This window comes from Eublepharis macularius, chromosome 3 (assembly GCF_028583425.1).
Source record: "Eublepharis macularius isolate TG4126 chromosome 3, MPM_Emac_v1.0, whole genome shotgun sequence".
Taxonomy (NCBI): domain Eukaryota; kingdom Metazoa; phylum Chordata; class Lepidosauria; order Squamata; family Eublepharidae; genus Eublepharis; species Eublepharis macularius.
Genome location: NC_072792.1, coordinates 136,734,239 through 136,748,053, shown reverse-complemented (window position 1 = coordinate 136,748,053; position 13,815 = coordinate 136,734,239). Strand labels below are relative to the sequence as shown.

Sequence of the window (13,815 nt, the reverse complement as noted above, 5' to 3'; positions counted from 1 at the left end):
ATCTCACCTATTGTTCAAGAGGCTGTGTTGCCAGCATTGGTTGTTTAAGCCTGCCCTCTAGAAATCTCTTCCTTTCTTGTCAGAGATGAGCTGTTGTTAGAAGTCGTTTTTTTGTTCAGAGCTGCATGTTCCCCAAAATTGGCAACACACAGTCTTCCCTTGATTTAAATAAAGTTCCTGGCTTCCCAAAATATATGAAGCTGCAACCGAGGGAATATGTGCCTCCTCTGCCTAGCTCAGCCATTCATGTTTAAAAGCTGGTGTTGCCTCTTGCATTGTAGCTTCAATAAAAGATTAACCAGTTTTCTCTACTGCACCCAGAGACAGAATGTGAGTCATTCAATCTAGTACCCTGAAGAAGATATTGTCTCAAAGTCACAGAGCAAGTCTATGAGGTCTGTTTTTGTGGTATGATAAAGGAAACTTTTGTTTCCATACAGCAGAAGCCTTTTCTGACAAACTAGTTGGGCTTGTCAGCTATCTGGCGTTAGGTCAGTATCAACAGTCTTCTGCTGCTTCTGCTGCTAAATGCTCTAGGGAGATGTGGAGGAGTGGGCAGGAGGCAGGCCCTTGTTTCCTTAGTTCTGATGGGCTGCACTGCATATTCTGTCAGATGCATCTGACAAAGAGAGCTGTGATTCTCGAAAGCTTATGCTACAAATAAGTTGGTTAGTCTTAAAGGTGCTACTGTACTATTTTGCCTCCTATATGTTCCCCACCAAGGGCTGCCAAGCCCCTCCCCTAGGGTTCCCCCACCCTGACTGCTTGTTCCCAACACTGCTGTTATGGCCAGTGGGATAAAAATAATCTTTAAAATCTTTTTTTAAATCAACGTTGAGAAATGGTGTAAGATCACTTTGGGGGAAACCCTGGAAGTTATCTTAGTCCTCTCTATGAATCACCAAAAACTCTGTGGTTTTACCATTCCATTGATTTCTTGAAAGATGTGTCACTGATGTCAAGCCATTAATCCCTGACACCACCCCCATGCCCCCCCATCTCTAACCCTGGCCCCATCAAGTCCTATGGAAAAACCCTGATGGCAGTTGCTCCTGCTATAAGTAATATATGGGCTAGCCACTAGGTTCACACTTTCTCTGTAGAGGTTTCCTCCCTATAGAGAAATTTCTAGTGAAATTTATTGCAGGCATTTCTGCAATTCTGTGATCAAATTTGTGTAAGTTAGATGTGCTAAAAAAAACCCTGTTTTTTAGGGCGGGGGGGTGGATTGCAACTGCTCTAGATTAAAGGAAGTCCTCCCCCCACTGCAGCCTGCTCTTCCTGTTGAAATTATGTCACTGCATTGGACTCCCAGGAACAGCATGGGGAGCCAGTGTGGAAGTCTGGTGTGGGAGAAGAGAAATCTCCGAATATTGTCCTCCTCCTTTTCAAAAGTAGAGGTCCTTCTACAAGCAAGAAGACAGGCTAGGATGCAAGCCCTTAGCAGGAATTGCTTACCTATTTCTGTCTTCTTGATTTTTAGCAATATTTGATATCCTAATTGTTTTCATTGTTTTTAGTTAAATTATTTGTGTAACTATTTGGGAATAGATAAGTAGGGTGAGGGATAGTTATAGAAGTGGAAATTACAACAACAACAACAACAAAACACCCCTCCCTACCCCTGATTATGTCTCTGTATGGGCTCAGGAACATAACTGTTGTCAGAAGAATTCTAGATTAACGTTCATCTGTTTTCCCTTGTAGGACTCCAAGGACGGCACCACTCCCACGTGATGGACAGCCAAAAGAAATGTCTCAGGCTCCAGTGCTTATTTCCTGTGCTGACCAGTGAAGCTCTGCCCTATTGTAAAACGTGCTTTACCTAATATCCTAGCCTTGTCTTTACCAATGGATGTTAGTCAGTCCATGTGTTGGAGGAACCCATAGACTGAAAATGAGTGGTTTGTGTTCAGTATGGCACAGATTTCACTTACAGCCTGGGCCAGTGCTCCCCCGGTTTGGGGCCCAGAATCTACTATAAGAGTGATGTTATTTCTCTGTTAAGGAACAGAAATGAAAAGATCCTGGAGCGTTGCTTTCTACTGAAGGTTTTTAAAATGGTATGTGCATAGTTACACAGAGAAGGCAAACTTTACTGTTGCTCACACAGCATCTGTTCTGCCTACAAGAGTAGGGAAAGCAGTTTCATATAATAACTAGCTACTCTAAACAAAAAACAAAAAAGGAGAAAAAACTGATGCACTGCACTAGTTACTAGATATTCTTAGTCCTTTTTGTACATGAAGATTTAAGTTCTGAAGATGGTTTATATTATAGGTTATGCGTACATTTATATTTTAGAGTGAATTTAAGAATCTGTTTGGGAGAATCCAAGAAAGCGTGGGCAGGTATACCATTGTTGGTGGTGGATGCGCGGCCATATGGTCCAGATGTTCTGCACTTTTGTATTTGCCACCAGGGTGGTAGAGTTTTTTGGCAAAAAAAAATATTGACAGGCTGTATTTTGCTTGATTTTTTAATTAAGCGTAGAATAATGAGGATGATTTTCATTTGGAGCAAAGGTTTCACATATTGATAAGAACAATATTGCAGATTACAGATTTGTCTTTCATGCCTTGGGTGGTTCATTTATTTTTGGATAAAAGTCTAAATTGACTGTGTGGAAGCTAAAGCAGTGAAGCAGGAAAAAAATACTATACATTGTTCAGAAGTGACCTTAGTATTACTTCACTCTTTTGAAAAATCTTTTCAAATGACATACATACTGATGTAAATATTTTACAGACACTGGAATTGTCATAATTACTATGCACAGTCTAAATTGGCTTCATAGGTTATATGAGGTGCCAATGTTCATTTGGAATGGTAAAGTGCTGAGTAAGTAAGCAACAACTGAGGGAATGACGTCACTGAATTTAGGCTGTCAAACTGCTCACTTTTCAGTTCATATTCTTTCTCTTTATTATATAATGTATCTTATTCCTATACATACATCTCATGCCAGGGCAGAGTCCAGGTTTTTTAAAAACGTTTTCTTTCAGTTTCTTAACCACTTTGCTTATACCAGTTGCCTATGATTCAGCAGCACACACGGTCAACCGTGGCTGCATGTGGAAGTCCTGCTAACCAGTTGTTTTGCAGGAAAGAGTGGACAACACTGAATCCACCCCATTTGCCCTCTCGAAAAGCCAGTTTGCAACATTTTCACGTTTCGGGAACCTGTCTGCCTCTGCAGCCCCAGATGTAGGACCAGAGAGGGGAACTGTGTATGACGGCACCATATGCACACAGAGTTACCCATCCATCTAGGCATACTCATGTGGATGCATAAGCTTCCACACACATCTGGGCAATTTTGTTTCCTAGCAGCAAAAGTTAATTCTTATTAGAATTTTGACATGAAGCTACATTTTCAACACAGGGTACTTCTTCCACAGCACAAGTTGTTTCTCTTATATGTTTTGCAGCCTAGCACAAAGACTTAACCAAATGCTATTGACCAGACCCCAGCAATAATTTTCTATGAAGTCGTCTTACTCTCCGGTGGAATTTTGTGATAGTGTTAAGTTCAGTGAGACCCTCTTTTTATTAATTTGGTCTCTAAATGATGAAAGTTTACACAATTTTATCAGGCTTTCTTAATTTATACTTGACAGAGTTGATAAAGGATAAGTTTAGGGTTTTTTTGTAATTGGATTTAATAGCCATATGAAAAGTGACTCTTAAAAAGTGCTTGGCTTAGCCTTTAATTGTTGTATCCAATGTATGTCATTCACTATCAGAAATAACCTCAAAGAGATCACACAAATTGTAACAAGTGATGATTAAAAGGAATGTGTCAGTTTGGCCCCACGTAAAAATCAGAGACTCCCTCAAAGATACAAATGTTAAAGAGGTGGGAGAAGGAAGAGCCCAACTTCAACAAGAAATAAAAAAGTTAAATGCTTTTTAGAAAATTCAGGTAGAAGAATCTTCCTTATGCCATTGGACCATGTGGCATCATTTTTAATGGTTAGATTTTGTTAATGTTTTCTAAATTATTTTACCAAAATAAAATGCTGCCATCATGCCAAACTGCTGGACATAATATTGTGGTGATCTTGGGAAGTGTGAGGCCATGATGTACTAACTATGGTTCAAACACTGTAAGTAGCTGAAATCCAAATATATTATTGTGCAGCCTCTTCATCTTGGCCGTGGTACCAACATACAGACTATTGAATCCATTAGAATAAATGTATTTCTGCTGAAGTACCATCATCCTTCTGCCATTTAAATTTCAATGATGTTCCTAAAATATTTGTTTATATGAATGGTACCTTTATAAGAGAAGCATAAAACTAGTTTTTTCTATGTGGATTAATACCTTGATTATCTTTCCTAAACCTCATTGACTATCCCTTAGACAGGGGACTGGATTGGGTCAATTTATTAAATATGAGTGTTTTCTGATTATTATAAACCTTTCTGTAGATATGCTTAATTTTTAAGCGATTAGACACTGAGTGTAGCAGAAATCCTGCAAAGCTTTATAGTTCATTAGGGACAAAATATGCCTGGAAGTTTTCCTGTAAGAGCCCCATTGAAATGAGCTTCCATTCACTTCAGTGGGAGTTCTTGCAGGAAAACTCTAGGGGGATTGTGTCCTGTGGCTTTTTTTTTTTCTCTTAATTATGTCTTGATTTCAATGATTTGCTGTAAGAATGGGGGTATCTTATTTCAGGGTAGGGGAAAAAACAGCACAAGAAATTTTTGAAACAATAATTTACTGTTTTATTTCCAGTTTTTCACTATTTCATTTTTTAAATCAATCTATTTCATTTTTTAAATCAATCTCGGGCATGTATTTTTGCATACTAGCCAATGTCACTCATCAACTTGTGTCCATCCACTTGTGTCATCTAGAGACAGAAATGTTGCACCTTACTTATATTTCAGATGAACCAAAATATAATGTTCTCTACTTGGTGTTTTTATTCCAGTACTGTTCACCAAACTCATTCTAACCTAACAAAAGCGACCAGTATTTATGCAGTTATGTATATTCTCTAGAATTCAACCTGTGTACATCTTTTTTTACAACAATTTTGAATAAGATAAACAACTTAACCTTATCCTTGTGGTTTCCTAAAGTCAGGATGTATTTTTCGCGTATAAAACTTAGCACTATCCCATTCTCTTTGTTTTTGTCTATTTATTTAGTGATCTTTTGATATTTCATATAGTTTTGAGGTATATGCATAGCATCTGATGCTACAAACATAGAATCAGCCAGGAAAAGGATAGTGTAGTGTCATTTTCATGTAATTGTGTTAGTACTGTATTATCAGATGGGTGGAAGGGGAGTTCTATAAAGTATTTAACATGTACATTTAATTTTGATTCTCCTTTTAGGGTGTTTTTTTCAGATACGACCAAAACTGATGTAAAATTTTATGGAGCTTATATTATGCTGTTGTAACAGTATTTTCCCCTCCTGGATTGTATTGTGATTCCAGAAATAGGATATATTTATTTGAAAAGATATAGTGTGCTTTTATACTAATATGATATCCCAAAGTTATGATAAAAGAACCTTTTCTTTGACTCTGTTTCTAGCTTATAGTTCAATCCATGATTTTCAGAATTGACTTGAAGTGTGGTAGAGATGGGATAAACAGCAGAGGATATACTTGCCTATAAGTTCTGTATTTACTTGGCAGTGGAATTTGCTACTTTTTATAAATAGCTTAACTAGTCACTCGATAGTCTCTGGCTTTGCATATTCACTTGCAAACCCACAAAAGTTGTACATTGCACCACAACAAGGGGAACAATTGGTACATTATGCTTAGGTTTGGTTTTTTAATGGTGTATCCCTCAGGAGGGATTCAGGCTTTGTTAAAATAAAATACATGATGAATAAAATACATGGTCCATAGCTAGAGATCTACAAAAATAGTTCTGGTGTTGCTGTTCCCAGCCACACAGCAGGTGGAACAAAGGGAATATATACATTGATTTTATACATATAGATAGAAGATTGCTAAACACAGTAGAATGTACTGCTACTGTATTTGCAGGTATCTGAACTGGGGCCAGAACTGCATGTGCAATTCAAGCTTCTAGAATGGAAGTAATCCTTGCACATGGTATATGTTATTAAGATAGAGTACAACCTGGCTTTTTAAGTGAAGCATGGTTTTTCTTCAACGTGAAATTAGAACAGGATACAAAATTTTTGTTCCTGTAACTATTGTGGCAGCACAGTCCATTTCACATTGAGCCCCTTCAAGCAACTACATAGCCTGAATTCTCTTTTGAAATCATCATTTGGCAAATTAAACTGGTTGTCTGAATCCACCCTTAGTTGGGAATATTACCGTGAAAGTATTTACTTTCAGGAGTGCTCCTTGGTTATTGATTATATAAAGGTTAGTATGCTGAAGAAAATGGAAGGGAATTGTGAATAAGTAGGGAATCAAAGTAAATAAAGGGCAGTATTCCAGCTTGATGTCAGAAAGGAGGGAAGGAGTATAATTTTTTTAATTCTCTGAAGAGCAAAATGTGGTGACTATAATGATAGTTGGATTTGCATTTTACTATTGTATATTTATGCCTCTCATCTACACTCTGTTTTGCAACTAATTCTAATAATGCTACCTCTATTAAAGGCTACTGTAGTTGACTTCAGTTTGCTTTCAAGATTCATCATGCACTCTTTTCAAGCTAGGGATCTCTGTTTTCAGTTACAGTTTTATTTTCTTAAAAATGTGGTTTTGTAGAGGGAACAATGTAAATCGGAAAACAGCTACCTACCATTATTCATACAGTTTGGTACTGCTATGTGTAGCACTTGTATGACTTTTGTTGAGGCATCATAATTTTCCTTCCTGTTCTGTAAATAAGTCTATTTGTAACTAAAAAGAAATGCTGCAATCCAGTAAACCGCATCCCCCCCCCCCCCCCCCCCGTGCACAGGTACTTTTTCTGTGAAGAGAAATAAATGGCCTACGTGCAAAGGTATTTTCTCTGCACTGGGCTTTTCCTTCTCATCAGTGATAACAGGACATTTCCTGTGCATGAAAAATTCTCACACTATTAAACACTTCTGTAAAATTCTAAATTGTGGACACAGACTATGAGATTACTTCCATGGTAAATAATTATTAAAAGCCCCCTTTATTGTTTTCTATATAAATAGTACCAAAAAACCCATACTGTTTGGTTTTGTAGAATTCTTGTCATACTTTGTGTTCGTTTTCTTTGCCCTAATCAAAACCAGCATCATAAACATCAAAGAAATTGTATTGAGAAACTAATTTTAACGTTAAGCAACAAGAGTAGTTGTGCCCAAATGTGTGTGAGGATTCAGTTACGGTTTTATTGTAAAGTATTCACAATGTATCTTACTTTTTTCTCTGATGATTTGTTTCTGGATCTTGCAAGCAGCAATCCAGAGAGTCAGGCCTGAATTCAGAAATGCAAATGATGATTTGTAAACTGGTGTTGAAATGCCTGTGTTTTCTCTGAATAAGGATGAGTAGAGGCCTCAGTTCATGCTGGCTTGTTAAACATGGGCTGTTAGTTTTTGCTTTTCTTCTGTGGTTCCAAAGAATTTTTTTTCTAATGAGTATCTTACTTTTGCTTTAATTTCAAGTAACCATCATAATATTACATGAAAAAAGTAAGTCTTATCTCTCAATCTACAATATAAATTATTTGGAATACCATGTTTTCTGAATAAAGATCTAATTGCCCTTTTAAACCCACACCCATGGAGCATTTTTTTTACATTGCCATTGTTGATTCAGAATAAATGGCTTTAAAAATAACAAACAAGTACACACAGTATATTATGATTTATTGCAGCATTTTGTTTCTTAAATTACATCACTTTCATATTGACACGCTTGAAAATGTCTGTTGGAAGTTTATTGACATAGGGCATAGTCTCTGCTGGAAATTTTGCTTTTACAGCCTTCCATTGAAATGAGCAAAGTGGTGTACTTGCAAGACACTAGAATTATCCAGTGGGCTTGGCATGGGAGAAGCCCATCAAGATTGTGTTAGAATCCAAACATCTATTTAAATAATTGAGATTTCGTGATGTTTGATGATTCAATTAAGTCTGCCAGTTCCCCTCCCCCATGTATCTGGATGTTATTAGTTGACCTAGTCTTCTTGTCATGCTTCTTGAAGGCAGTTCCAATAGATTCTGACCCAGAGTTTGGCTTAATTTTTTTTAAAAGCTTTGGTGTAAAACGTATTTTCTAATAAACTCTTCTCCTCTAGTGGTAAAAGGGAGTTACTGCATTCTTAGATTTGTGTACTACAGTTAACTATGTAAAAAAAAAATTTAGTTTCTCTTACACACTTTATACCTGATTTGATAAAGAGAGGTTGAATCCCACAATTCTATTCTACTGGTGGAGGTGCTTTTATCTGGCAAAAGGAGCATTCTCTTGACTCAAGATAATCAGAATTGTCTTGTTTCAGGAGAATGCTCCTTCTGCCAAAGGAAAACATCAATAGTAGAATGGATCCACAGGTTCCAACTCATGTATTAGAACTGCACATGTTAGACCATGTGTATACTATGCTGGAGAATGTTATGATACTGATTCTGGAAAAAATATTTAATAAAACATATGAAATATTTTTAAAACTTTCAGATATATTTTCTTCATGTTCCTCCTGCAGTGATCTAGTAAGTCCCATAACTAAATAAACGCAAATACATTCCTATTTTATACATTTATTCATTGCTTTTATATGTATTCATTGTTTTTCAATATAGGGGCTCTAGAAGTGACATAAGAAAAGAATGCCATATTTTAAAGATCATGAAAAGAATCAACAAGAAACAATACTGTCAACTAACACTACTGTTACTATTAGACTTGTCAACTTCTACTTCTAGGGAGTTTTACTAGATTCTTACCCATAAGAAGCATATATTTTCATTCCACCATTTGGAGCTATTTGGTCACAAGGGAAAGGGTAGCAAATTTCATTTGTGTCCCTTTAACATCGTTTTAATTTAAGTACACGGTTAAGTACCTTGAGATTTAGGGACAGTAAGATTTGAGTCCAATGACATCTTAAAGATCAACAAGATTTTCAGAGTATAAGCTTTTGAGGGTCGGAGCTTCCTTCATCAGATAGGAAGGGAAGTATGACTCTCAAAAGCTTAAACTCAGAAAATCTTGTTGGCCATTGAGGTGCCACTGGACTCAAATTTTACCGTTCTGCTGCAGACCAACACAGCTACCCACCTGACACTATTTAGGGACAGGAACTCTTGTGTCTCCCTTTTCTTCAGTGTATTCCTACAGTATTTACACTTGCATATGGCTGTTCAGTCTTGACAAAATCATGTCACTGACTTAGGCCGTGACCTAGCTGAAGTTACCACACCTAAGATCCATTTCACTCAGGCAATACACAAATTCCTGAGATCCATGTTCCTTGGTGAGATCACACACAACTAGAGATTTTCAGCACAATCCTAAGCAGAGTTACTCCAGTCTAAGCCCATTGAAATCAATGGTCTTAGATTGGAGTAGCTCTCCTTAGAATTGCAATGTTAGTGTACATAGTTCAACCATAGAATGTGTATGAAGGATGTCTAAGAAACCACTGTATTATAGCGGCTGTGACAAAAAACCCTTTGCTTTCAGTAGGATGGTTATGATAATTTTTAGAGGGATACAAACTTCAGTGTTTAATATTAATTTATTTCTAAAGAGTTTGATTGTCAGAGTAACTGATTTTTTTTGCAAATTGTAAAATCAATTTTAAATTAAGCCTAGCCTCCCAAATATAGATTTACCGCATATTTAAAAGAATAGTAACTTTCATTAGTATGATGGCTGTAAAATTCTAGGTTCCAAGTAAGTGCAGTGAAACCAATAGACACCTCGCACAAATTTCTATGGAGATAATCAGGATTACATCCTCCTATTGCATGTTTACTTAGCAGGAAAGAAATAATTCCAGATGAAATAGCCATGCAGTGAAAAGATAGATATTTCCATTCTGTTTCAAAATCTACAAGAATCCATTCTTCCTTTTGAACATTGAAAATACGTGGTAGTGTCTCAGAATGCTACATTAGCTGGTATCTAAGATGGGAAGTAGTGTGACTGAGGTTCCAGTGCAGCATTATCAGTGGGGTATTGTGCTGGTGTCCTGAGCTACCCCTGGCAATCGCAGGAGCAAAATAAAATGAGTCGGTAGCAATAATGTCCCGCCAATAGCCAGCTATATGCAACGTATCACCACAACACAGCAGAAAGGGAGTGTTGTGGCTAAACCAAGGCTTATTCAGCTATGCACCATCAGAAAATTAGTCTGACATTTGGCCCACTGCATTTGTGATTGGCTTGCATCATAGTAGCGTGACTTCCCTCCTTCGCCACACAGACTGCTGCTGCATCAAGCCACTTGGTATGCCATCAAAGTTTATCTTTTGCAGTGGACATTTTAAAAAGGCAGCTAACTTTTTGTTCCTTTTTAAACTCTTTTGTTTACAGCAATTTTAAAATAATAAGCTTGCTATTTAGACTATCAACAGATAAATGCTTAAATCCTTTTCACTTATCTTTTGAAATAATAATTCTTTATTCAGTGCCATAGAAACCTGAAAATGGACATCTTTAATGCAAAAAGGGTTTTTTTCTTTCAAGAATATTCCATTAGTGTAAAGCAAGCAGCTCTAAATGGAGAAGAGTTTTTAAAAAAATAGTCGATTAATGTACAATTGAAAGATTTCTAAATCTTGATGCTTACCGAAGGATCCGTTTGATACCACACAGAAGGATGCAGTGCCAGTAATGAATTGTGAACCTTTTAGACAAATGTAGATGTTTAAGACTGATGGATGAATCATATAACACATACAGTTTTTCTTTTATTATTTCTCATTGTCTGAGATGATGATGTCCTGTTCACAGAGCCAGAGGAGACAAACATCCTATAAACCATCAGTTAAGTGCTTTTCATTTCCAACAACTCAATGACAACTTTCAGAATTTTACAATTTTAAGGGAATGATTTGAAGAGTGAACCATAAAAGAGGAGTACAAAGTTACCCTGTACCTATATGACATTTACTCTGCCACTCTATCACCTGATATTTGTTTGCCCTGGAAATGGAATCTAGTAGGACATGGGATATGTTGAAGACAATGAAGGTTGTACTTCAACATGGATCCAAACTCTAGATATCTATCAGTCACGTGTACCCTATAAGGGTGTGTACACACATTTTTTTCGTATGTTTTGTTACTGATTATTGGGAAGGAGAAGGCACAGCTTATATCCCAGCCCGGGATCTACCATGCTTTTGATCTGATTAACACTTTTTTCAGGTGCAAACATTTCTAGTGGCCTTTACTGAAATATTGTGATGTTCCTTTTTCTGGCCACAGTCTCACCTTTCCTCTTCCATCAGTGGAAACTCTTGTTCTATGTGTGTGTGAATTTTCAGTCCACATAGATAGAAACAGACACCTAGATCTGGTTTTAGGCATCTTGCTACTTCACAATCCAGAACCTGGCCTCTTTGTGATAATTTCTTAAAGCTCACATCTTTTAGTGAGCACAGTTGTTGTTGCATAATATCTAATTTATTGGAACCTGAACAGATACAATTGATACAATTTCATGTCATTTCAGGACACAAAAGGAAAACTACTCAAGTAAGGTGAGGAAATAACTGCAACAGGATGTAGGATGGTCACTAGTTTAGTTGGCTTTAAAGGGGAGTTAGTTAAATTAATAAGGGTATGTCCATCAATGACTATTAGACATAATCACTAAATGGAATCTCTAGGTTCAGAAGCAGTAACCCATTGAATGCCTGGGCTGCAGGACATCCACAGGGTGGAGGCTTTGGCCATAATGCTTGCTTGTAGGCCTTCTGGAATGTCTTGTGGCCACTGTAACAAGATGAATCAAAGATCTGATCTAGCACAGCTGCTTTAACATTTTTATCCCATGTTGGCCATTCTGATTTATGCACAGTAAATGGAATTGCACATCTTTATGCTTAGGAGAAGAACAGAAACAAATGTCAGCCTTTTTAAAACAAAAACAAAATTAGATGCCTACAAATAATGGAGGAGGCTGTGGTTCTCCTCTGGACAATGTCACACAGAACCAACCATTAGTTCAAAAGGCTACAGTTCATACTGAAGTATTATGAAGATGTTTATATTATAGACTGTGTCTTTCCGTAGTTAATATAGTAGTAATACATTTATTTTAAGCTTGTATCTCCTGCGTTTTGGCTCCACACACACCCCACCAAGCACATTACAATATTAAAACAAAATAATAAAGGTAATGAAAAATGTCCCAGTTCAACTCTAGTCATTTTATAAACAAGGGGATAACACACAAGAAAGAAATTGGTTAATATCCTGTCATGATAAAATAAAAACATTATTATGACAATTCAGTTTTATATTCTTACACTGGGTGGGTGGGAACATCCCATGATATTTTAATTACTTTTAAAATAATTTGGGACACACTGCAAGAATCATGTAAGTACTATTTATATACTTCAAAAGCTCTTATCCCTTCCTTTCAGTGCCTTTATTGATAAATATTACATAACTGGAACGGAAAGCCAAAGAAATAGGCTTTCATACATTTATTTTTGAAGATGAATCCACACTAAAACTGCAAATGTCAATTGCCAATATCCCTTCCAGTTTGGCTCACCTTTTGGGTTTTATTGAGGTACTGAAAGGCTTATTTTTAGAGCCCATAATACGACTCTGCATGTGATAGTTTGCCTAATAGTTCTGCACATTCTTTTTTAGCATTAATTACCATATCGTTAACATAATAGGAGATGCGCAGATCATGTAAGTCTAAATGTAGAATGATGGGCCTGAAAATTATTTGATCCCCAGCTCTGAGACAGGTTCCCTCACAATTCAGTACTGCTAAGATGAATACATGATAGCAAGGCAAGAGTATACCAAGAGGATACAGTGATGCGTATCAAACCAGATGTACAGATAAGAACAGAAAAGCTATCCAGATGCTGCATTCTGCTTTGAAAGCCATCCACGAGTCATTGTAATTGTTGCTAAGCATGCTCATTCTCACACTGTCATGTAAGGTGCATAATAATAAGAGAAAGATGATGAAGATATACCAAGATGCTGGCAATCATCAGCTTTCCAGATGGACATTAATCCTCCAAGTGTTGCTGCTGTGTACCTTTTTGCATTGCAATGAGACAGAGAATCCTGCACAAGGTCCAGAGAATTAGAAGAGGCTTTTGAAGAGCGCGGTTTATCAGTTTGCTTTTCCTGGACTGTGCTATCTGTAAAATATTTAATGGAGAACTAAAGTTTTCACCCATAATTTTACCTTTTTTTTTCACTCTTTGCTACTTAAACTCGCGTCAAATGGGAAGCATGTGGACAAGGATTTGGCTGGTCATTTCAAATCAGTGTAAGGACTAAGTTCTAGAGGTGAAGAAGGCTCTCGGCCCACTTTTCCTTCCCTCTCTGATTTCTCTCTGGCTTTTTCCCCTTCATTCATTTGTACTACATTTTTAAGCCTTTCTGTCTTAGACCCTTCTTTTGACCTTTGCCCTCTTACCCCCATCCGCTTTGTCCCTCAACACTAGACACTTTGCCTTCCCCCCCTCCCCCCACCTTTCATTAGGATCAATGCAACCCAAGTCACTAATGCATATTTCTTCCCTCTGTAGTAAGGCAGGTCACATATTCTAGTTGCACCACCACCACAAAACCCCTAAGCCCCATGGGCTTAGACTGGAGTAACTCTGCTTAGGATTTCACTGTTAGTGCATTAAATAGAGAGTACCTCCTGGGAACACCT

At 37.2% G+C, this 13,815-nt stretch overlaps 1 protein-coding gene across 2 annotated transcripts in view; it reads left to right on the top strand.

Annotated features, from left to right (window-relative positions):
* BBX (BBX high mobility group box domain containing) overlaps positions 1 to 6,899 on the top strand; it is a 205,500-nt gene extending 198,601 nt beyond the window's left edge. For both annotated transcript variants that reach the window (XM_054973817.1, XM_054973816.1), the window contains one exon: positions 1,708 to 6,899. In XM_054973817.1, the coding sequence (XP_054829792.1) occupies positions 1,708 to 1,795 (88 nt within the window). In that variant the 3' untranslated portion in view covers positions 1,796 to 6,899. The remainder of the gene's footprint in view (positions 1 to 1,707) is intronic.
* Positions 6,900 to 13,815: the final 6,916 nt, after the last annotated feature.